Source organism: Thamnophis elegans, chromosome 3 (genome assembly GCF_009769535.1).
Source record: "Thamnophis elegans isolate rThaEle1 chromosome 3, rThaEle1.pri, whole genome shotgun sequence".
NCBI lineage: Eukaryota > Metazoa > Chordata > Lepidosauria > Squamata > Colubridae > Thamnophis > Thamnophis elegans.
In genome coordinates, this window is record NC_045543.1 from 67,989,685 (window position 1) to 68,014,644 (window position 24,960).

Consider the following 24,960-nt stretch of genomic DNA (forward strand, 5'->3'; position numbering starts at 1 on the left):
TAACACAAGAGAGATAGATTGTTGGGTACTGGAAGAGCGCTGATATCTACCATGCAACTTTCTCAAAACATTTCTTCCTTTGAAGATGATTTTTTAAAACCTTATCCTCAACATACTTGAACAAGTCTTTCAAATTTCTCTTAATGGTGTTTTGAATTTAGTTTATTTCCAGAAGTGATGGAAAACACAAAAGAATGCTGTCGATATATATCTTTCAGTCCCAATGAACCTTCCCGACTGGCTAATTTCTTGTCTGAAACCAACCAATCAGAAGAGGCCCTTGGGATTTAACCAATGCATAGTAAATCAGGGAGACTACAGACCACTAAAGAAATGACTGCTCAGTGAAAAATAATTCACCCATCTGTCCTTGTTCACTTTATAATTAAGTGCAAGAGCATCATAATCCAACTATGTCAATACTACTTAGAACAAAATTTCAACAGATTCTTTTTCCACCCTCATAAAATTGAACGAAGAGAAAAAATGAAGGATTTCTTTTTCATACAGGATTAGTGGTCATAATTAGCAAGAGACTAACTACTAGGTCAACATACTTTCCAAAATACATTACTTCAGTCAACATGGCCAAGTGAGCATTGTGGGGCCAGTTCTCTCTCTTAAGTTTGTGTAACATGATGCTACATATACACAATGAGTAAAACTATAGTGTTAATTGGGTGAACCTTGTGCCCCTTTCCTCCCCTGAGGATTCATCACTCTCATCATTCTCTTGATATCTGGAACAACTTGGCAAAAGACTGTGATTTAGATTAGAAGAACCATGAACAATCAAGGTCCCAGATATGTAGAGACCTTGCCTGGCAATCATCCCCACAGATTCTTAGTTAACTTAGAAAGTGAACAAGGAGTCAGCAGGGTTTCTTATTTTTCACTAGCCGATAACCCCGTTGCTTGAGTATTTATTTACAGGGGGAAATGTCCACACCAAAATAGTTTCTAATGTTGGATTTTCCCCTTACCAGAGGGAGCCCCCTTGTGGGGTACTGTGAAGCTGTTACCATGGCAACCCCACTGTGCTGTACGGTAGAAACCATTTAAGGCACAATAGGCTGTATCTAACAGAACACACACCAAGGGTTTTTAGGGGTGTTTTACCCCACAGTATTTATTTCCAGAGAGTAAGTCATCTGTGTACCAAGTTTGATTGAAATTGCTCGAGACGGTCCAGAGTTATGCTGGAACATACACACGGATATAGATTTTAGCCATTAGTTTACACATACTTGATTTTATTAAATTATCATATGCCAGGAAAATCAGCTAAGAACACAGGTGGAAGAGGAATATACGCTTATTAGACATATCCAGAATTTCTTGTGGAGCAAAAATTGAAAATATTTCAAATCAGGAGTAAAGAATCAGATTCATATCTTTGACAGAAGAGTAGCCATTATCACTTGCAAGCATCTTTATTTATAGGTAATTCATCTACAGTGGCTATTTTTTTTTTAAAAAAAACTCTCTTGTAAGTATGAGCCCCAAACAGTTTATTTTTCACCTAAAGAAAGAGAAGCCAACGTGTTCCTGGCAAAATTCCTTGCAATAATCACAGAGCATTAAAGTACATTTGGGAGTAGATTTCTACTTAATCTTCAACAAAAAGAAAAAAAAAAAGAACTCACCAGCCACTCAATGTATTTGAAAACAAAGCTGATCAATGCATTGTGTTGGGACTGATGACAAGGACTCCCTGCACTGGGCCGAACCATTTATTTCCAACTTCCTGGGGGTGTGGATAGATTTAGGACAGGTAGATTTTTAAAAGGGTGGAACTTACCTATGAGCACAGAGCTTCCTTGGCTCAATATTTTTCTTGTTCCTGAAGGAGATGTTATCACTGAAGGAATGCCTGGCCCCACAAGGGACAGAGTGGCTGCCATGTCTTCAAACTGAGGAGGGAGCTGCGGTGGGTCTGGGAATATATTACAGAGACAAAGATACAAAGGCACTTTCCTCTGCAGATGAGATTAATTCCTAATGTTATTTAGTAATCCTTTCAGAAAGACTTAATCTTGGTGAAATGAATGGGTTTTAAAAGAAGCCAAGTTGTAAAAAAAATGCTGTATGCCAGAGAGATGGATAAGGCAGAAATAGAGAGAGAGATGGAAGAGGAATTTCTACAGCTAAGAAAACTTGTGTCAACATTTTGTTTTAAAAAAGGGCCAAAGTCATGCCCTGAAAAAAGATCTGCCAAGGCTATTGACGTATGGTTTGGGAATGCAGCACAGGGTTTCCAGAAGGGGCACGCACACCTCCTTAACAAATCTACAGTAGCTTTCACTTCACCTAGCCTGCTGTCTTTCTCTTCTCAAGCAGTGTGGAGTAAAAGTGGCACAAGCATGTTATTAGGCAAGGAAATCCATCACCAAGTATCATAAATCAGCCCCAGGAATACATTACCACTCAGGCTCTGGACCTGACAATGCCTTTCTAAATCACCCAGCTAAGCTCAAACTGTTTCCTATTGAGAAATGTAAGACAAAGTAAACTTCACCCTCTGATGACCCGTTGAATATTAAAACAAAAAACTAAAAACTCGGGCAGACTGAATTTATGCATTTGTCATCAAAGTGTGAAATTGGTAGTGTCACTTTGCAATTTGTTACAGGTCCGGCTTCTCCAACAACAGAAAACAGGAGGATAGTGTTTTTCATGGAGGGAAGCTTGCTATATGGAGAAAGGATCTCTTCTGCCTTCAGACCCTTGGAAAAGCTGCAGAAAAATTCCCAGAGTTGATTGATCCTCCCCAAACCCTGCTTGAACCCAGTGCAAGAGGTGTCACTTTCAGGTCTCAGGGATGTCAGTGGGAGTTGGGGATGTGTATGAGATTGTTCAGCCAAGTTTAAAGGTCTGGCCTTCCGACATATTTCATGTTAAGTGGGGGACAAGAGTAAAAGAATTATATTGCAAGGACGTTTGTTATAGATGCCCTCTTGTAATTCACGGTAATCAGTGGCTTTGTTTTATTTTGAAACAATAACAACAGAGATTTCTTTCTTTCGCACCACTACACAAGACAATTTTTATTCTCGTGGTTGCCAGGTAAGAGCAAAGCAGAGGGAAATGGCTGGTCTGAAGGTGAGAAAGATTAATGGTTCTTGAGCCCATCTCCCTGATGCACCCCTAAATATTTTAAATCTTGGTTTATCGTGAAGTCTTAAATGGACTCAAAAATAAAACTCATTCAATTGAATTATTAGCAGGCACATATTTTGGAATGCTGTCTTTCATGGCTCTACTGTTTAAATAGATAGCATTCTTGTGCCTCGGTTGAAGACGGCACAGAAAACAGTTGCTATACTACATGTAGTCCTCGACTTATGACAATTGAGCCCCAAATTTCTATTGCTAAGTGAATTTTCCCCCATTTTATCATCTTCCTCTGCCACAGTGTTAAGTGATTTCACTGCAGTTGTTAGGTTTACTAACACTGTTGTTAAGTGAATCTGGCTTCCCCATTGACTTTGCTTGTCAGTATGATCACAAAAGGTGATCACGTGACCTTGGGGCACAGCAACGTCATAAGTATGATGTCAGGATTCCAAGTAACAACCCGAAACCAAATAAGACTCTGAGGCTTGAAGTTCCTCAAAGTTCCATTTAGTAGAGATGTCATATTGGCACATCTGGGAAAACCACGATCTGAAAGCTTCCGGTTTTCCCCACCCAAAAGAAAGTCCAGCACCTACCTAGGACCCATATGTCCATCACATAGTCCAATCAAGAACCATCCCAATTGGAGATTCCTCCCAGTCACACCCCCTCCAGGTGCAGGGCAGAATGTCCTTGACCTCTCGGAGAAAGGAATGATATATGACTATCTACAATCCCCCCCTTCCAGTTTCCCACAGGCTAAATGTGGCAGGCCTAAAGATCCAATGCCCAAGATGGCTTCCAGGCCTGACATATGAGTCAGTTGCAAGCATCTAAATTTTGATCACGTGTCCATGGGGAAGCTACAAAGGTTGCAGGTGTGAAAAAAACGATCATAAATCACTTTTTTCAGTGCTGCGGTAACTTTGAACAGTCACTAAATGAACTGTTGTAAATTGAGGACTACCTGTATTATCCAATAGTCTTACACAGACTGTGGTAGTCCAGATTTGGTAGCACTAGGCATACAAATATGATATGCATTATTTAAAATGAAAATTGGGGCAGTTTTCCAATGGAGAGAGATGGTGGTCAATAAATAGTAGGTTTACAAGCATGTGAATGCTACAATTTCTCCAAAGGCCCAATTCTGAGGAAAGTATTTGATATGGGATCAAAGGACATTTGTGAAAAAGTCCTATTAATTATCAGTTGGAAAGTTGGTCCTAACATCATTATTTTTTGTAGAAGCTTGAATTCTTTTCATGATTTTTCTTCTTTCATTCAATCATGTTCATTTTTCAGAGACTGCCCTGCTGACTTCCCCTTCCTTTTTTAAAACAAGGTAGGAAGTTAGCACCTACCCCTCTCCTAGGAAAATGAAATATTTTAGGAAATATTAAAAGGACAGAATATTTCCCCTAAAAGGGAGGCAGAAACTCAGAACCCCACCTTGTCAATGGGCCATTAAGGCATGAGTCAGTCTATTCTACATAACAAAGATCTATCTCCTTCAGGCAAAGACATCGTAGGAATTGCCCAAAACCCTTTCATTACATCATCATGCAGCAAGGCTCAACCAAAGTTGGGACTCATGGCCCCATGGGAGTCTGACAACCAATCAGAATACAAGTTCAAATTTAAAAGCCCAGAGTGGGCATAAAACCAGGGCACTCTCAGCATCTCTTCCATTTCCCCTCCGAGGACCTCAAACCATGTGATCCTGTCCATCATCAATAAACCTCCTTTCCAAGCAACTTCCATGAATCCAGGGTCTTTCCCCCCACTTAGAATTGAACCCAGAAGGACATTTCTTCCAAACACAAGGTTTTCCAGAAGTGGTCTGCCATTGCCTCCTTCATGGGGATGAAAGAGACCGACTGGTCCAAGTCCATCCAACTTTATGCCTAAGGCAGGACAGGAACTCACAGTCTTCCTGTTTCTAGCCTGATGCCTTAACCGCTACACCAAATTGGCTTTCTTTCTCATGATCAAATATTAGCATGAAAGAGGTAAATTCCTTGAGTGCTCCAATTATTTATCAGGTCCCCTCACCGGAAAATGCAGTATTCATTAAAAAAAAATCTATACATGATTTCCCCCAATTAAATTATACTCCTCCTCCTTTGATCACAGGTTTTCTGGTTGGAGAGAAAAAAAATGACAAAAGATATGAATTCTTGAAAAGATTGCATACTGTAACTTACGAGGACTAGGAGCTGTGTGCTTTCCGTTACCTCTCCCCGCGGATGTTTGGCAGCCCTACAAGAATACAACCCTTGGTCGGAGAGAGATACGTTTGAATCAGCAGTGACCCATCAAGGATGTGAAGGTCAGGGGCCATCTTGATTTTGTTCCTGAACCAGGTAAGTTCTGCCTCAGGCACACCTGATGTAGGAACACAATAAAATAGAGACAACACAAAAAATATCCATTGTGAACTTTTTGCAAAGAGCATTGATGTGTGGTACCAAAGCAAACGTATCGTTCTACAGTCTATTTTTGTTGTTGTGTAACAGTGCATAAATTTTAAAAAAAAATGTGGTTTTCAATATATGAAGGTTCTAGATATGTTGCTTTCGTGTCCCAAAGGTGCTTTTTCAGGAGACAACTGGACTTCTTGTTTTTCTTTGAAGATGTTTTGCTTCTCATCCAAGAAGCTTCTTTAGCTCTGACAGGATAGTAAATATAACCTCGGACTGGTCCCGTCCCCATCTATTTTCTGCCTCCCGAGTCCCAGCTGACCGCGAGAGAATGGGGATTTTGGCAGTAACCTTCCCTGGAATGGAGATTTTGACTTCCCCTGCCATACCCATCAAGCCACACCATGCCCACCAAGCCACACCACAGAACTGGTAATAAAAATGTTTGAATCCCACCACTGGACACAGCCTTCTCAAAGAGGACACTGCCTAGCCTGATCTTCCTCTTGCTGGAATGTAGAGGGAGATTTTGTGACCACAACTGAGCTCAACAATTCTGTTCCTAAGGAAGAACAGAACACTTTTAAGTGAATTTTGCCCCATTTTATGACCTTTCTTGCCACAGATGTTAATCACTGAATCACTGCAGTTGTTAAATAACTAACATAGTTGTTAATTCAATCTGGCTTTCCCATTGACGGCTTGTCAAAAGGTCGCAACAGGGGATCACACGACCTGTGGACACTGCAGCAGTCATAAATATGAACCAAGCATATGCCAAGGGTCTGAATGTTGATCAAGTGATCATGGGGATGCAACAATGGCCGTAAGTTTAAAAAAATGGTCATAAATCACTTTTTTTTCAGTGCCATTGTAACTTCATTAACAGTCACTAAATAAGCTGTTGTAAAACGAGGACTACCTGTAATCTCTCTTGTCCTGTAGTCTGGGCCTGGATTGCTTTTATAATTATTACTGGAATTAGCTGATCCACACAATGAAGCTATTGGGTCTACTACATATCCTTTCTCTTTTGTCCTGTGGTTGGCCAAGCTTAAGGGGCAATTTTAAGTAGGCAAGTAGCAGAGGAAGATCTAATTTCTCTCTCTTCCAATGCTTTGGCCCTAATTCAACCTTTGCCTTCACTGGTTGTAAAAATAAAGAAAAATAAATAAATTGGGAAATGCGGGTCTAATCTTCCTGATTACATCTAATTTCATTCTTACTGAGATGCCTATAGCAAAGAGAGATATCCAATCCTATTCAGCAACCTTGCATAGGTTGGGATTTACAATAAATGATTGCACTTTATCTTCTGCCTGTCTGCTTTTCCTTATCCTCACCATCCGTCACTCTTTTGCTTTCATCATTTTTTTTTTAAAAAATCTTCTTGCTTAGTTTCATTCCCTTTTCCTGTGGTCTCCCCTCCATTATGTTAAACAAAGGTGTGTATGGGTTTTTGTTTTTAGTTTCTGGCGGAGGGAGTCATTTTTTCTTGTTGATTTTTATTTCTGCAAACTCTTGGGACTCAACTTGAAGGAAACACAATTACTTCTTAGTGGCACTATTCTGCACACCAAGTTTTTGGCATAGGCAGCCTGAGATTGTCACAATTGGTGACAACTGATCTGGCGATTTAGTGGCAAGGCACAATCAACTGGAAATATAACTCACCTTCAGCCTTGCAGAAAAGTCCAAAGTGAGACAGGAAGGCATAAATTATCAACTGCAACAGTCTAACATTACTCTCGCTCACAGATATCTGCAATGCATTTTTAATCTCAGGCTCACCTATTTCATTTTCAAACTTCCTTACTTTGTGTTTGTATTTCATGGTTTACAGCCAGATTTACCGTGTGAAACAAAATCCCGTAACACTGGTTCTCATCGAGGCTGCACAAACAACAGGGAGTGGATTTTATCCGGCTACAGTTCTGGGTAAAATCTGGCGGCTCTAACCTACAGCGCTATTGATACAGAACAGTGCATATACCAGATTTCAAACCTTCTCTACGATTACCTGTATTATCCATTCCCTTCCCTCAAGGTAAACACACATCAATCAAATTTATATGTTCCATCTGCAGGAAGCCATTGCATGGGAAAAGGAAGAGTCAGGAATAAAAGAGAATATAGTCATTAAGTTTTCAAACTCAACAGGTGGAGTTTTACTCCAACATGCTAAAAACTTCCCTTTGAAGACATGGCAGAAATGGAAGATGTAGTAGCTGCTTCAGCTTTAATTGTAGGCAGCAGGAGAGATTGTCTTAAAGTATAGTACTTTACACACACACACACACACACACACACACACACACACACCACCGAAAGTGTAATTTATCATCCACAGTCTTAATAGGAAATGAGGGAGAATACAAGTAGTCCTCAACTTACAACAGTTCATTTAGTGACCATTCAAAGTTACAATGGCACTGAAAAAGTTACTTATGATGTTTTTTCACACTTATGACCATTGCAGTGTCCCCCTAGTCACGTGATCAAAATTCGGATGCTGGTTCATGTTTATGACAGTTGCAATGTCGCTGGGACACTTTTGCAACCTTCTGACAAGTGAAGTGAATGGAAAAACTGAGATTCACTTAACAATCGTGTTACTAAATTAACAACCGCAGTGTTTCACTTAACAGCAATGGCAAGAAAGGTTGTAAATGGGACAAAATTCATTTAGCAAATGTCTCGCTTAGCAACAGAAATTTAGGGTTCAATTGTGGTCATAAGCCGAAGAGTATCTGTATATCAGGAGACATAGTCTTATTGGCCATCATCCCTGGACAGCTTACAGCAAGTTTTCATCTGTACTCAAAAGAGAAAGTATGAATGATACAAAAGAAATCATATCCCCAGCTGGAAGAAGAATATTTCAGGTACTTCTGGACCAAAAATGATGTAGAAACAATTCACTAATTCGTTGTCATTAAGGATTATCCTTTTGGTGGGCTGTATCATCCATCAAATACAAAGTATCACTTTCCGTCCCTTGTTCTAACCCAATTCTTGTTTTCTGCTCTTATAACTCACTCCTATAGGTCCCAAGGCCAGAAATGTTCAATATGGAATAATACCTTATGATCCATTCTCTCATATTAGCTTACAATTTCCTCCCCTCTCCCCATAAATTCCAAGATGGCTGAAGGAAAAACACTTAAGGCTTTACTCTATGATAATCCAGAAATGTCAGTAAAGTTGGCAACTCTGATCCAAACTGGACATGGTTTCTCATTTCGTGGACTCCTGCTTGTTTCCAAGACTAATGCCAAGGCCTGGTATTAACCTGCAACATCTTTCAAAGCAGGAAGCCACAATTCCTGAACATATTCCTTCCAGAGTCCAGAAATAAAAATATATGTTACAAATCACTTCGTATATTAAAATATGGCAGAGAGGCACATTTTTATTATTTTGATTGCCTTTTCTAAATTATGGATTGATTTCCTAAAAAATGAGCTCTTTAGTAGGTTTACTCAAAATGTAATGGAATAGAATAACAGAGTTGGAAGGGACCTTGGAGGTCTTCTGGTCCAACCCCCCGCCTAGGTAGGAACCCTACACCACTTCAGACAAATGGTTATCCAACATCTTCTTAAAACTTCCAGTGTTGGCGCATTCACAACTTCTGGAGACAAGTCGTTCCACTGATTAATTCTTCTAACTGTCAGGCAATTTCTTCTGACAAGTTATGTTGTTCAGAAAAGGCAAAGAGGTAAAATCTGGGCAGATTCTGACAGGTTGTGGAGGTTCTGGAGAACCAATAATGTAAATTTTGAGTAGTTTGGAGAACTGGCAAATGCCATCTCTGGCTCCCTCCAGAGTAGGGTGGGAATGGAGATTTGCAGTATCCTTCCCCTGCCATACCCACAGAACTGGTAGTAAAAAAAAATGAATTTTACCACTGGCTAAGCTGGCTCATAAAAGTTTGATTCATAAGCACTTCCCTGATGTTCTAGTACCGTGGATGGCGACCCAATGGCATATGTGCCCGAGTGGCACGCAGTGGGCACACGAGCCTTCGCCCCAGTTCAGCTCTGCTGTACATGTGTGCATGCCTCCCGACAGCCAGCTGGTCTTCAGGTCTCTGCCACGCATATGCAGGGAGAAGGGCACATGCATGTGGGGTGCATATGCCATTGAATTTTGGGGGTTTGGGTGTGAACGCATGCATTTGCATGCACGCTTTGGGCACTTGGTCTGGAAAAGTTTAGCCATCACTGTCCTAGTACGTTTGCTGTTCTTTGTTATTTTGACTTGCACTAATATAGTTTTCAAATTATGTTGTTGTCATAATGAGTATCTCTAATCTTAAAACAGAGTTCACTAATAGAACCTTAAATTGCCTTATCAGATAAGCTACATTTCAATCTTCAGTTGTGCAATATAAATATTTTCTCCTAAAAGCAGAGTTGGAAAGCAGGTAGATGCATGATTCATTTTTGGGTAAAACAGAACTAAAGTGTCCTATGGTTAATTGAAAGATGAAGGCCTTCATGGTTAATAAATTGAAATGATGGTGGTTTTTGTCATGTTCCAAACCTATGAAACTACCTTATACCGATTTAAACCATTGTTTCATCTCACTCAGAATCCTCTAAGTAAGCTGACATGCCACAAATTAGGGGAATTAGGCTAAAACACTTGAAGAATGGTTGTAGGAACTGGCCATGGCTAGTCTTGTGAAGAGAAGGACCCAAGATGATATGATAGTGGTGTGTCCAATATTTGAGGGGCTGTAACAGAGTGGAGGGGGACAATCTATTTTCCAAAGCACTGAAGGCCAGATATGGAACAATGGCTGGAAACTGATCAAGGAGAGATTCAACCTAGAAATAAGGAGAAAATTTTTGACAGTGAGAAAAATCAACCAATGGAACAGAAGTTGCCTTCAGAAGTTGTGGGTCCTTCATCACTGGAAGCTTTCAAGAAGAGACAGCCATCTGTCAGAAATGGTATAGGGTCTCCTGCTTCAGCAGGGGGTTCGACTAGATGACCTTCAATAGACCCTACCATTCTGTTATCCTATTAACTTAGCTTGGAGCTGTATTTCAGATCTGCATTAAACTAGGCTCTTCCACATGAGCACTGCAGAGCAATCCTTAGCAATCCAATAAAATGCTTTGGTGAGATATTTCAAATCGGATGTAATGAAACCTAAATGCAAACTTTAAGCCTACTCATTAATATAATTATAACAGACCTGCAATTTGGCAGCTAATGGTCACATTTTACTCCTGGAATTGTTTTCACTGTGCTTCCGATATCCACAGAAATCGTCGGCAAGTTTTGGTTGGTCACGGTGTTTCTTGATGTCTTTATCAGTGGTTTCCCTGAAAAGACACCACAAATTATAAAACAAATAAGACAAGAAAAAAAGCACAGGCATAGTTACAACTTATCAATAAAGAAGAACACTTGTAGCTCAGGCTTGAAGTGCGGGTCCTTGGTGCTCTCTGAGCTTGCTTGTTTTTCTTGCAGATGTTTCATTTCCCCAACTAGGTAACAACTGATGATGTTACCTAGTTTGAGCAATGAAACCTCTGCAACGAAACGAAGACTCTCAGAGAGCACCAAGGACCCCTCATAACAACGTAATTTTATGTATTTGTCAGATTTATACCAGTAAATGATTTCTGCTGAGCTAAGCGATGAAAACAGCATACAAACCTGATTACTAAGATGAATAGAAGTGAACTACAATGGAAATAATAATGATCTTGGGAGGGACAGCTTCAAAAACCATTGACAATTTGTATATGATTGTAAGCAACGTATCAGTTTATAAATAGATACTTTATAAATATCTCTTGCTTTTATAATTCTACCCAGATATGTATTGATTATTTTGCACAATTCCTTCGATCAAGCAAATGGCTATAGAAATAGAGAAATGAAAGCCAGTTGCATCAATAAATCAGAATATAACTAAAGCTATTATCTGCCTAATTAAATCACAGTCTTGACATCTAATTGTATGCAGATACTATACTCACTTTGATTACTTTTATAATGCTAATTTAAATTATCCGTATGTTTTCCTTAAGGTCTTATGTGCTTGACTTTCATCTTTGGAAATTTCCATATGGGGCGCCTGGAAACTAAAGCAGTATACTTCTGGTCTAAATTGATGATCTAAAAATAAGAATGCTGCCAAGTTTAATGAATCGTAGCAATCTCCACATTGTCGGAAGGGAGGCAGAGTGTGAGAGAGAATCCTACAAATATATAACCTTAATGCAGATTTTGGGGACGTGGTGGCTCAGTGGCTAAGATGCTTGAGCTTGTCAATTAGAAAGGTCAGCAGCTCAATGGTTCAAATCCCTAGCGCCGCCTAACTGAGTGAGCTCCCAATACTTGTTCCAGCTTCTGCCAACCTAGCAGTTTGAAAGCATGTAAAAGTGCAAGTAGAAAAATAGGGACCACTTTGGTGGGAAGGTAACAGCATTCTGTGCCCCTTCGGTGTTTAGTCATGCCAGCCACATGACTACAGAGATCTCTTCAGATAGCGCTGGCTCTTCGGCTTTGAAATGGAGATGAGCACTGCTCCCCTAGAATTGGAAATGACTAGCATGCTTGTGCTAGGGGAACCTTTACCTTTACCTAATGTAGATTCACCTATCTGCATTCTGGTCATCCACTTCATGAAATCTGAATATGGGTTAAGTCCTGAACGCTGGCTGATTTTGTGGGGCCTCTGATGTGAGCTTGTTCATAGGCCATCAGAAGGAGAAATGGGTGGGGTTGCATAATTCATGAGCTTGGGCCAAGACAGGAGCCTATAATGTCTAAAAAAAATAATCCTTTATAAATCTACAATAGCAGGAAGGGAAAGAATGGCAGAGAAATGATGGTTGTAAGTTGAGAAGGAAGAGGAGGAGGAAGAATTATGGGTGCTTTAGTTGGCAGCATCAACTAAAAATATGGAATCTGATTTGTTTCTACGCCTCCCCTTCCCCCAATACATATGTCACTATTTAACAGAAATCCATAAGCCACCATAACAGCTAAAATATACTTTCATGTATAACATGGCTGTATTTCAATCCCCATTCTGTAGAAGAAAGCCACGAAAGCATGGCAGCTTTTGTTTATATCATTTGCATGATGAGTCCTTTAAATGTCAATATAAAGAAATAGTCCAGCCACAAACAGTTCTACTGAGTCATGAAAGTTCACACAGTTCTCATATTTATTGGGTGCTCCTAAATCACAGAGAAAGAGAGACCTCAACTGGCAACTGGTCTTTTAATTCACTGGGTTTTTTCCCCCCCACGATCTTCTCATTAGATTAAATACTGTTTGCTGTTAGCCTATAAAAAGCAATTTGTCATTCCAAAAATGGAAACATTTGCCCTTTACAAACTCATGTGTTAAATTAATCAATAAGCCAAGTGTTTCATTCAGCCTGAACCAAGATTTTCTACTTCCTCTGAGGAGTCCAGCCTTCCCCTCCTTCACCGCAATGTTGTTTTAATTGCACATTATCACATTCGTACAACTTGGTGTCCCGATTTGAAGCTGCTGAATGACTGGATACCTGTGGCTCGTGTTTGACAGATGAGGCTATTCAGAAGCTGCCCAAAAGCAGCTTTGCATTTAGAAAATTTGACCCAGGAGATTTTGCACTTCCTAATTTGTTTGCATGAGAAAATGAAATCAAGGCACGGACTATGTTGTTGGAAAAAACTGTTGCTGGTTACTGAAAACCTGCAAACCATCTAAATGTGTGTGTCTTATGAACTGACACGCGTGCATGTATCAGACAGTGATCGATTAGGCTCCATGAATTGGCTTGGAATCGAAACTGTGGTTTGAAGGAAGAGGCTTTCCTTCCAAACTCTAAAGTCTAAAGTTAAAGCCTTTGGAATGTGCCCATTGGGAATAGACGAACTGCAAAGACTCTTTACAGCCTGGATTGCTATAGCATTAAACTTTAAAATTCAAGCATTTACCTGGATCAGAATGAATTAATTACTTCAATGCTTTCACTTGTGTTGCTGTTAAATCTATGTTGTTTTACCATATTGTGTTTTTAAGGAGAAGCAGCTGTATTGATGGTTTTTTGGGGGGGAGGGGGAAATGTCTGTCACAATGAATGTAATAGTGAAGTTTAAGGATGAGATATTAATGTTTGGTGAATTGACTTTCTAGAACTGTCAGATGGCCTGATCACATATCCAAGTAAACCCCATGTCAGCTTCATCGTCTGCGACATCTGAGGCTGCCACTCAGGTGTGCTGGGTTCCTACTATTGTTCCGCTGACTGCTGGAGCCCCAGGACTGCTGGAGTCTCACTGAAGCATCGCTGCCTTTCTCCCCATTCAGCTTCGCATCGAGCTTCGGGGCGGCTTCCGCAAGCCACCAAACAGCAGAAATGGAGGCCGCACTTATCAGCAAGCCAGGAAGCATGATGCAATGTAATCGAGGCGTACAGAGGCGGTGATCATCAGTGATGATCAATGGGACGTGTCTAACTGTCCGAACTGAAGCGTATCTTTAATGTACGGAGGAACAGGCCAGTGGGGAGGGGGATTGCTTGGGAGGTTCTTGGATGTATGTATTCAATAGGACACTGGTGATGGGCTCAGGGGGAGGGAAAGGGAAGTGTAGGAGGGATTGTCACTGCGTGCTGGGTGGGGCTCAACAGGTTGGCTTATAAGATGGAGGGAGCACAGAGCTGCAGCTCCAACAATTATTGCATTATCGCAAGAGTTGATGGTCAGTTAGTACCGGTGTGATAAAGAAGCATGAAAACCAAGATTGGTGTGTTGTTTTTCCATCGGAACCTTGACATCCAGGGTTGGGTTTCGACCGGTTCGCACCGGGTCCCTGCGATCCAGTTGTCGCCGAACCCGGAAGTAAGTAACTTCCGGGAATGGCGAAGCCCCCCCCCCCCCGCCCGCGCACAAGCCCGCACACCTGCGCCCGCACACCCCGCGCCCGCTCTTTACCCGGTTTTTACTAATTCTGCGCTTCTACGCATGCGCAGAACGCATACAGCGCCTGCGCGATCCTCCAGGAGCAGCTGGAGCATCGTGCAGACGCTAGTACGCATGCGTGCGGCATGCACGTGCACGCGCGTGCCGCGGTGCGCGAGGACGCCACGTGCGTGCGTGAGGACGCCGCGTGCGTGCGCGAGGATGCCGCCGGCCTCGTTCCAACCGAACCGGTTGGAACGGGGCGAGAAACCCACCCCTGTTGACATCCCACTTTTCTCTGGAGTGATCTTGGCATCTAAAGCAAACTGAGAAACATGTATCAAGCCATGATTTTTGATTGTGAATTATTTAAATAGACTACAGTTTAAATACAGTTCTGCTTCTATCTTGGAAACTATGACAAACAGAGATGAGTTCAAACAGAATAGATCTGATTTTGTGCCAGAAAAAGAGGATGGTGATAAGGTGGCAGCTTTGCAGATACAATGCTAAAAGTAGCTTAACATTACGCCTAAACTAGATCAGAATCTGGATCCTGGGTCAGAAAAAAGTATCAGTTAACTATCAGTTAGACACCAAGATCACTCCAGAGAAAGGTTTAGAAAGGATTGCATGCAAACTTCTAGATAAGTCCCCAGTGGGGTTTACTCCAGATATGATGATCAGGCCATCTGACAGTTCTATAAATGTCAATTCACCAAACACTAATATCTCATCCTTAACTTCACTTTATGTTCATTGTGGGAGACAGTTCCCCTATCCACCCCATGCTTACTTTAGGAGCTACTTTGTCTGAAGTAACTCCATACATACTGGTTTAAATACCTCAACTATACCCAAACCTTTAAATACTTCAGGGCGCATGATAAATCTTTTGGAGCAGAATTCAAAGTTGTTTCTAACTTCCGTGGCTCATAACTGTAACATTACAGGCTATTTTCTTTCCACACAAGCCTATCATCACACTGCCATTTGTTTGGCAATCCTACCTATATCCATAATAAGGATATAAGGAACTAAAAAAACTCTATGTAAAGCTTGAGATGAAACCTTCGTGTGTATATGTACATGAGCGCACATGTGCCTTGGAATGTGCGTGCCTGGATTAGTTCCTGCAGTTTTCGCGATTGCATTTTGGAAGTGCCTTGCCACTGTCTTCTTCTGAGGGCTGGCAGGGAGTGATTGGCCTGAGTCAATCAGCTGACTTTGGGCCTAAGGTTAGACTGGACTAGAACTCAAGAGTCTCCTGTTTTCTTACCTAATGTCTTAACTACGACACCAAACTGGCTGTCTTAATACTTCCGTGTCCTCCTCATAACTTCTAAGATTTATGTTTATCCCAGAACTTTTGTACATAGCATATCGAGTCATGAGTTCAACTAAACGTATATCAATGTTCTTAGAGACAGCCTACTAAAAGACACCGTGTTTCTCTGAAAATAAGACCAGGTCTTATATTATTTTTTGCTCCAAAACACGCATTAGGACTTATTTTTTGGTTAGGTCTTATTTTCAGGGAAATGCAGTACTAAATGCATCCATCTGCGTGACAATCTTAACTAGGGTTATTTTTGTGGTACAACTTATATTATGAGCATCCTGACAAATCATGCTAGGTTTTATTTTCTGGTTGGGTCTTATTTTGGGGGGGAAACAGGGTAGTTACATTCTCTCAGGTTAAAAGAACTAGGAAGACAAGCACCTCATATATCTGGGGAAATGCACACTTTGCTTAAATACGAGGGGTAATACCGGGAGCTGTTTTTCTTCTGACTACTTTTGGAATTCTAGAGGCTCTTTATTGCAACTGTTCATCCAAATAATTAAGGCCACATTATACAGAGCAAATGTATTGATACCTAGCCAAAAACCGTTGATGCTGATTTGCAACAGCTAGCAGTTCTCCAGGTTATTAGGTTAGCACTTTTCAACAAGAGGGGATCCAGATTCTAACCTGACACCTCCTGTTTGTTAACATGAGATCCACCACAGAACCAAATTACATTTGGGATAAAACAATCTGGAATGGATAAACTTTTGGAATGATCTAGCCAGACTCTTTTCATTTTCTTATTCTGTAACTTTGCGTGTTACTAAAAGCTACTTGCTGGCCAAGCACCTAAAGAGTTTAAAGCAAGCACAATCTCACAGCGTCACTGCTCTTCCCAGAAAGGGTTTCATTAATGCTGATCCAAGTGAACAAAGATTTAATTTGGTCGTAGAACTGAACTGTTGGTGTAAACAAGAAACTTAATCTGTTCTGAGCTTCGCTTGCCAGTGACGGGAAGTGTGCCAGCCATGCTTTGGCTGCAAGAAGGGGAAAGAAAGAGCTGGACCTTACAAGATGTTGACTGAGCAGATAACATGCAATCCAACCAATTATTTAGAGCAATGCTTAACTTCAGGAATATGAGGAATCCTACTGACTCTCAGGAGATCACTATTAGTTGGCTTCAGCGCTAATGAGATGTCTGGTTCTTTTACAATTCAGTCTAAGAGAGAAAGATTTATAGAAAAAATTGGAGCCACCACCAAGCATTAAACAAAATATAAGAGGTCAAACATCCTACTCTGATGGATTTAGCAAATTAAATCCTTATCATTCTACTAAAGGGGAAATAGTCATAAAAGCAAAATATGCAGTGAGATCAGACCAAAAGACAGGTTTTTAAAAGACTTTCAGCCTAAAAATGTAATAAAGGTAATCCATTACTGTGTTATAATTATTTTGGTCAAGACATCAGTATATTTCAGCAGCCACTGACTGATTAAATCTTTACATTTGAACTAAATATCAAAATCAATTCCTCTCTGTGCCAAAATACATAGAGATGATAGAAGTGGGAAAATGGAACAAAAAACATGGCACATGTTTTAATATAACCATCTTAAATAATCATCTCAGCAATAATATTAAAATATAAGTCAGTGTATATTACAAAGGAAACTACAGGACACCCCAGAATTAAGCGATTTAAAACCCTCTTTCTGCATATCAAAATGTTAGTATTCCCATTTCACCAGCCTCATTTTCTTTATATTAACATTTATAAGAGACGTGGTGGCTCAGTGGCTAAGACGCTGAGATTGTTGATCAAAAAGGTGGGCAGTTCAGTGGTTCAAATTCCTAGTGCCACGTTATGGAGTGAGCTCCCGTTACTTGTCCCAGCTTCTGCCAACCTAGAAGTTTGAAAGCATGTAAAAATGCAAGTAGAAAAATAGGAACCACCTTTGGTGGAAGGTAACAGTGTTCCATGCGCCTTGGCATTTAGTCATGCCAGCCACATGACCACAGAGACATCTTCGGACAGCGCTGCCTCTTTTGCTTAGAAACGGAGATGAGCACCGCTCCCTAGAGAATGACTAGTACATATGTGTAAGGGGATATTACCTTTACCTTATTCCCATTTCACCAGCTTCTTGCTTAGTTCAGAGTCTCAGTGTCAGGGCCTAGTGGAATTATAAAGGTGGAGGAGCGTTCTGATAGGAGACACTAGCTACCAAATTGAAGACCAAGTATAATGGTTCAAGGGGCAGATGTCAATATATAAATAGTAAAGCATAAATCAAACTACTTCCTGGATCTGGCACCTGACTTCAATGACTACTTCTGGAAATTTTAAACAGAAGTGTCCCAATGGTGCTTTTTCAAGAGGCAACTGGACTTTCTGGAAGTCCAGTTGCCTCTTGAAAAAAGCACCTTTGGGACAACCGTGACCTGGATGACTGAGAATCTCCATAGACATTTGGCGACTAAAACAGGAGCATGTTTTAGAATCTTGAAGAATGCCAAACCTAATTCTTGGCAAAGCTCCTTGATCTTAACATAAGGAAATGCTCCGTTGACATTCTTCCATCCTTGAAATTCGGGCATATATACCCCTCACATGACAAACCCAAAATAAATTCTACAAAACTATAAACTTCACTAATGCCATTTAAACTGCCGTGGCCCTCTCTGCAAATAATACTAGAAAATGAAAGAGTTAAAAATATCAAGCTAGCATTTCATGTCTCGTGAAATTTTTAGAGCAAGACATCAAAATGGGGGAAAACATCAATAAACAAAGTTAAAGTTAAATAAAGTTTTTTAAAAACTCCAACATTGGTAGGATTTTTAAACTTGGAGGTTATCTCTCTATACGCTTGTGCTTAAAACTGGCAAGAACACCGAATTTCCATGTTGTGTAAAGTGCCATAAATGGTTACCTGCTAATGTGATGGCAATGGATACAGAGTCAGAGCCCAACACATTGGTTGCATTGCAAGTATAGAAGCCTACATCGGCTTCGACTGGTTCCAGATTTGCAAGGAGTCATCCGGTTGAAGAAGAATCCTGTAATGACATACAAATAAGTTAAGTCTTAAAAATTGGATGCCAAAAAATGTCAGAGTTTGCAGCAGCAATCACATCCGGAAAGCACACGCAGGTAACTGTTTCAGCAAGATTCATTAACTTCTCTTATATATAATAATATGAAGTAATATACAATACCAAGAATGATTCTTCCAATGTGATAGAGTACCAGCAAACACAGGCAGAGGAGAGAACAGTTTTCAGTTTTTGTTCCAGCAGATGGACTAGTTTTTCCTTTAGCACAGACTCAGAGCTATAGTTCTAAGCCACGCCCAGGCTTCTAGCTGTCTCCAGCAAATACTGGTTTCAGTTTCCAAACAGTCATCATTGGCTGCCCTTGTTGCCTATTCCAGTCTATGAATATACTCTGACAGAAAATTATTACTCAGCACTTCTGGGTAAGACCTCAGAGGAAGAAAAAACACCAGCCAAAGGTTAAAGTTATTTGAATAATTGTATTCAGAATGACATTTAAAAAAGATTTTTTTTCATCCTGTTTTTTCATATATAACTCAAGATGGCAAATATACAGTGCCAGTACTGTTTGTTTATTTATTTATATTGCACTTTCATTATTTTTTCAAAACAACTCAAGGTGGAGGACATACTCATCACACTTTCCTCTTCTTATTTTCCCACAACAACAACCCTATGAGGTCTGTGTCAGTGGTAGGATTCAACCGGTGCACAACTGAGTGTGCACTTTGCGCATGGGCAGTCCGTTTGAAAACAGTTCTAAAAATTACTTTCTACTGCAGTCCCGGTGAATAAACAGCTGAGGTGCTGTAATCTGCTCTGCCGCGCCTAACAGCTGAGCTTCAAACAAAGGAAATATAGGACAGACTAGCACAGTGGAAGGTGGGAGGGACCAACTGATTGCCGGAATTACCGGTTGCTGAGAACTGGTCTGAACCGGCTGAATCCCATCCCTGTTTGGTGTTGCTGAATGAGAATGACTGGTCCAAAGTCATCATAAAGTTATATTACAAACTTTGCAGATTCAGTTTTATTAAATCACAAGCAATATTTACCAATACCACAAAGCTAAGTGGATCATCTGTAGTCTGCTGTTATTTAAAATATGCACACATTACATTTTATCTCATATCAACCTTAATATTTACAAGCCATTGCATAGATGAGACATCTTGCTTCATCACCAACTTGAAAAAATGTAAAGATAACAGCAAAATGTTAGCTGATATTTTATTCCTCACACTGCCTGCCAAACTGGTCAGTATATTAAATTCAGAGCCTCATGACTCTATTATATTTGTTCAGAAATAGTCATGTAATTGGTGTAGGGCCTCCATTCTGCTTTTCCTTGGAAAGTTGTCTTTATTAGTGCCCCATGAGGCAATAAGAAATACCATATGTAAAAGGACTTGTTGTGAAACCTCCTTTCAAATGTACTCATCGTGTAAGTGTTAAAAATTAGGAGTTTCCGAAACTATTACAGGACAGATTCTATTGATTTTACCATGGTGCTCTTGACACTGTAAAATGTATATATTTGGAGGAATCTACTGATTGCACAATCAATGCTAGTGACAATGTATCTGAAATTATAACCCCAAAGCTTGACAACTCTTATCCTGCTCAAAATATTCCAATTTACCTTAGAGTAAAACTGAAGTTAAAATTCAGAATCTGGGTTTTGCCACAGAGGCATTACCTCTGAGAACAGGATAGGCAGCTCTTAGATGAAGGACCCTTAAAACTCAGTTGTATAAATTGGAATACAATTGGGTCATGGCAATATCTGTTCCAAAGTGATCTTGTATTTTAACCATCTTAACAGTTAATGAATTCTTAGTGCTTTTTCAGGGCTCCGCTTTAACATCCTGTCATCAAATGTAATAGATGCAAGTTTCAGAAAAAAAAACCATATGCCCACAGGACTCGACCCTGCCAGTCAGAATACTGAATTCTGAAACAGAAGCCTAACTTCTGTTGCTCTGTCGCAACTTTGCAGAGAGTCCCATAGTGAACTCTAACCCCCTTTTGGTTATTCCCTGGATGACCAGATAAAGACCCTAACACAGTGATGGTGAACCTTTTCTGCACCAAGTGCCAAAAAAGGGGGCCCATGCATGCACACTTGTCTGGCCCGCAACCCAGAAGAAAGAGCTACCAAGGGGGCATGCGCACACCGGAAAATAAATTCCGATTTCTGGCATGCACACCGGGCAGCTAATCTTCTGGTTACTGGCACACATGCACGCGTGACGATCATCTGGCCGATGCACATGCTCATGCCGGAAAACGGAAGACCAGCTCTTCCAGTTTTCCGGCACTGCCGCATGCCTGAAAGCCCAGCTGCATGTGTGTCAGAAACCTGGAAGAGGAATGGGCAACATCGCATATGACAGGTGACATGGCTCCATGTGCTACTTTGGGCATGTTTATTTTTAGCAGTAGCAGTAGACTATATACCGCTTCATAGGCCTTTCAGGCCTCTCTAAGCGGTTTACAGAGAGTCAGCATATTGCCCCCAACAATCTGGGTCCTCATTTTACCCACCTCGGAAGGAATGGAAGGCTGAGTCAACCCTGAGCCGGTGAGATTTGAACCGCTGACCTGCTGACCTGCTGATCTAGCAGTAGCCTGCAGTGCTGCATTAACCACTGCGCCACCTTGGCATGTCACCATGACAGGTGACATGGCTCCATGTGCTACTTTGGGCATGTGTGCCATAGGTTTGCCATCACAGCCTTAACATAACATTATGCTTGCATTGAGTCCTGCAGGTTATGTGCTTAAAGAGAGCCATCCCCAAACATTATTATTATATATAGCCTCATGATCCTTTTTTTAACTATGATTGTTAAAACTGACTGCAAATTCTTGCAATTTGAGGTGAGAAACAGAAGAAAACTTGAGTGGAATTAAAAAACAGGGATATCAGAATGGAAACCAAAGAATCTCTCTGTATGTCCTAAATTGTAGTTAATCTATGGCTCTACTGCTTTGCAGGCTTCTGATCAACCAAAATGTTAAATTGCTCCCTTTCCAGTTGAAATATATTTAGAAGGGCAATGATGAACTACTGTAAAATTGCCAAGAACAAGAAAGTTTCCCACCCCAAGAGCATAGGGCCACCAAATATCTTTTCTGTGGCTCTACAGTTGGTGAATTGGTGAAGATATTCCAACAGAGATGGAGAAGGACAGAATAGCAGCTACTGGATATAAGTACAACACAGCTAGGAGAGAGTGTGAAAACCCAAAAAAGGAAACTTTAAGCAGATTCTTTCTCTTTTTTCTTCTGCAATTTCCTCTGCTTCAAGAAGCTGTTTTTCATTTTTTTTTTAAAAAGAAAGCTAAACATCATTTCTAATCTGAACCTGAATTGTTGGGTTTCCTAATTACCGGTTATCTGCATTCTCTGTCACCCATGTTATACTGTGTAATTGCGATCGAGACCTGTGTAAATAACTCTTTAATTGATCTTAACTTAAGACAGAATAGGGATAAACAAGATGGTTCAGGCAACAAATAAAGAAATAAAATGCAAAGTTTGCATCTGATTAATTCAAGTCTGTCGAAAGACTCTCAGATGAATGAAGTCTGGTGTTTCTTATCTCAGGAACCATTGCATCATTTTTTAAATGAAGTTTTTATAGTTGCCTAAAAAAGAGTAAACAAAAAATAATATTCTTTATTCATCCTCATTGTAAAGAAAGACTAAAGGCTATGATGAATATGATGTCATTCATGCATAATCTCTTTGCATTGGACACATTTTTCATACTAAATTTGTGTGTATTTTAGTTGGTTTTGTGATCAGTTCCATAAGCTTTTCATAACATATCTAAGAAGGTGTAACTTCAGTTGGAAATATCCCCATACAGCTGGAAATCATCCAGTGAATGATACTGAACTAAATCTACATAGAATGATACCTTGGTACTCATTGGTAATTGCGTCTGGAAGGCACGATGAGTACTAAAAACGATGAGTACCAAACACATTTTTCTCGTAAGGAATAATGTAGCGAGTCACAAGGCAGTTGGCACTGATAAGTTCTATCTTGTGCATTGAGTATCAAGCAAAAGATGAGTACCGGGACAAAATTTTCACATCAAAATGAGTTGAGTACCAAATTCGACAAGTTTCAAAGCAGTTGAACACCAAGATACCATTGTATTATTAAATTTATTGTGTCTGTAATCTATAACTAAGCAAAAATGGGGCAGAACAGAGCAAAACATGTCAAGGTACCTCAAAATGAGTTAACTTCTAGAATATGTCCAAAATCTGAGATTCATGATATTCCCAAAGAACTGAAATTTGGTTAATTTTATAAAACAGTGTATGACATAAAAATTATCCTAAAAGCAATGGAGGACATAATACAAAATGTCATAAAACATTTCCTGTAGTCAACTCCTGATGTTTGACTATGCTATACAGTTCAACAGGGGCTCCTTTTGAGGCAGATACAACTCTGAATATCTTCCTGAATTTTTAAGAACTTTTCAAATACATTAGAATCTCTGCCAGTGTTGAAGGCACTGAGGAATCTGGTAAGGAAATAACTCTGAAATTATAAAACAACACTGTCTAGTGTTGGAAGAAATGTCTTTCTGGATTCAGTTCCAAGTGAGGAAAAGAACACTGGAAACATGGAAGCTGCTTGGAAAGATGGTTTAATGATGGAGAGGACCACATGGCTTGAGGTCCTGGGGAAAAAGGTGATGACATGCTTCCAGATGTTGGAGAAGAAAAGAGCAAGAAGGGCTGAAAGTTCCTGGCTTATATTCTCTGTTCGGCCCCACCTCCCTGTTTCCTGTTCCTGTGTAAGAAATGTATTCTGATTGGTTGTGAGACTCCCATGGGGCCATACAGGGTCAACTCTTTAGGTTGTGCTTTGAGTCCAGGTTTGTTTGAGCATTGCTTTTTCCCAGGTGCCCTGTGGTGAGATGGGTAAAGGGCTAATACTATCATGTCTTAATCCCATCACCCTGGAACTGAAGGGGTATCTTTGTTATGTAGAATAGACTGGCCCAGGCTTTTTAAATGGCCCATTAACAAAGGTGGGGGCTATTAAGAGTGAGTCTGTTTCCTGCCTAAAAACATGTTTCTCCATTTCTTATCCAGGAAAATATAATATTCTGCCTTTTCAATATTTCCCAGGATATTTCATTTTTCTAGGAGACGGATAGGTGCTAACTTCCTACACTAGTTAATATCATATGTGAAAACATTTACCATATCTTTAAAAACTACCATTTTCAGAACAGAATATTTTCAGCAGTATTTTCAGTTTTAATGATAGCAAATACCCATCTCTTCTGGAAAAAAAATGTTTAAAATCTTATGTCCAGTACAATCCTGTGCAAGCAAAAACAAAACAGAGACTCCTCATAATAAGAGGGCTTTGTAAGGAACATATGGACAGGTCTGGGTAGCAGAGGACGGATATAAACTTCTAAACCATCTTGAGATAAGTCTTGGTATAGAAGGTCTCAGGAATAATGCCAGATATTTGGCATTATGGGTTGAACTGGTATACTGTGTAATGTTCTTTTGCTGCAGTTACTTCCAAGTTGGTTTTGTTTGGGTCTCTTGAAGCCTCTGGGTGGCCTTGACCCACCGAGAAGCATATGTTTAATATCATGGCTCCCACTGCAAAGTTCTAACCTGCCTCCAATCACGCTTAGGTTGAATTAATGACACAGCCTATAGGCAAATTTGCTTTTCTCACAGGAAAACTGCAGCAGCTGTTTTCCATAACTTCTTTTGTCAGGATGGTAGTAGGAAAAAAATTGGTGGAGTACACAAAAGAAGATGAGAGAACTGGAGTGAGAAAGCCCATCCAAATGTAATCAAAGCCTAGTCACTTACCATGGTGAGATTCCCCCCCCCCCGCAATGAAAACGGCAGCCTCATGAACCACAAAGTTAAGGATATTTGATCTCCCTCACAACACAATGGGTGGCACACTCTAAAGCAAACCAGATTAAGCCCACCCATTGAACATTGTGCTGGAGAGAAACAGGGAAGGGGGAAGGGAAAAGCAAGGCAAGAAGGCATCTCTTTCATCATCAGTTTTATTCCTGATCATCCTAATATACCATACAAAAATGATCTTAACTGGGATATTCAGAAAG

At 40.3% G+C, this 24,960-nt stretch overlaps 1 protein-coding gene across 1 annotated transcript in view; it reads right to left on the reverse strand.

The window, feature by feature from the left end:
* The window catches only part of ADAMTSL1 (ADAMTS like 1), a 542,768-nt gene that overhangs the window by 16,822 nt on the left and 500,986 nt on the right, over positions 1–24,960 (reverse strand). Inside the window, 8 exon segments of the mRNA XM_032212442.1 lie at positions 1,802–1,936; position 4,664; positions 5,325–5,419; positions 5,422–5,505; positions 10,750–10,777; positions 10,779–10,879; positions 18,698–18,793; positions 18,796–18,824. Coding sequence (XP_032068333.1) covers positions 1,802–1,936; position 4,664; positions 5,325–5,419; positions 5,422–5,505; positions 10,750–10,777; positions 10,779–10,879; positions 18,698–18,793; positions 18,796–18,824 — 569 coding nt within the window.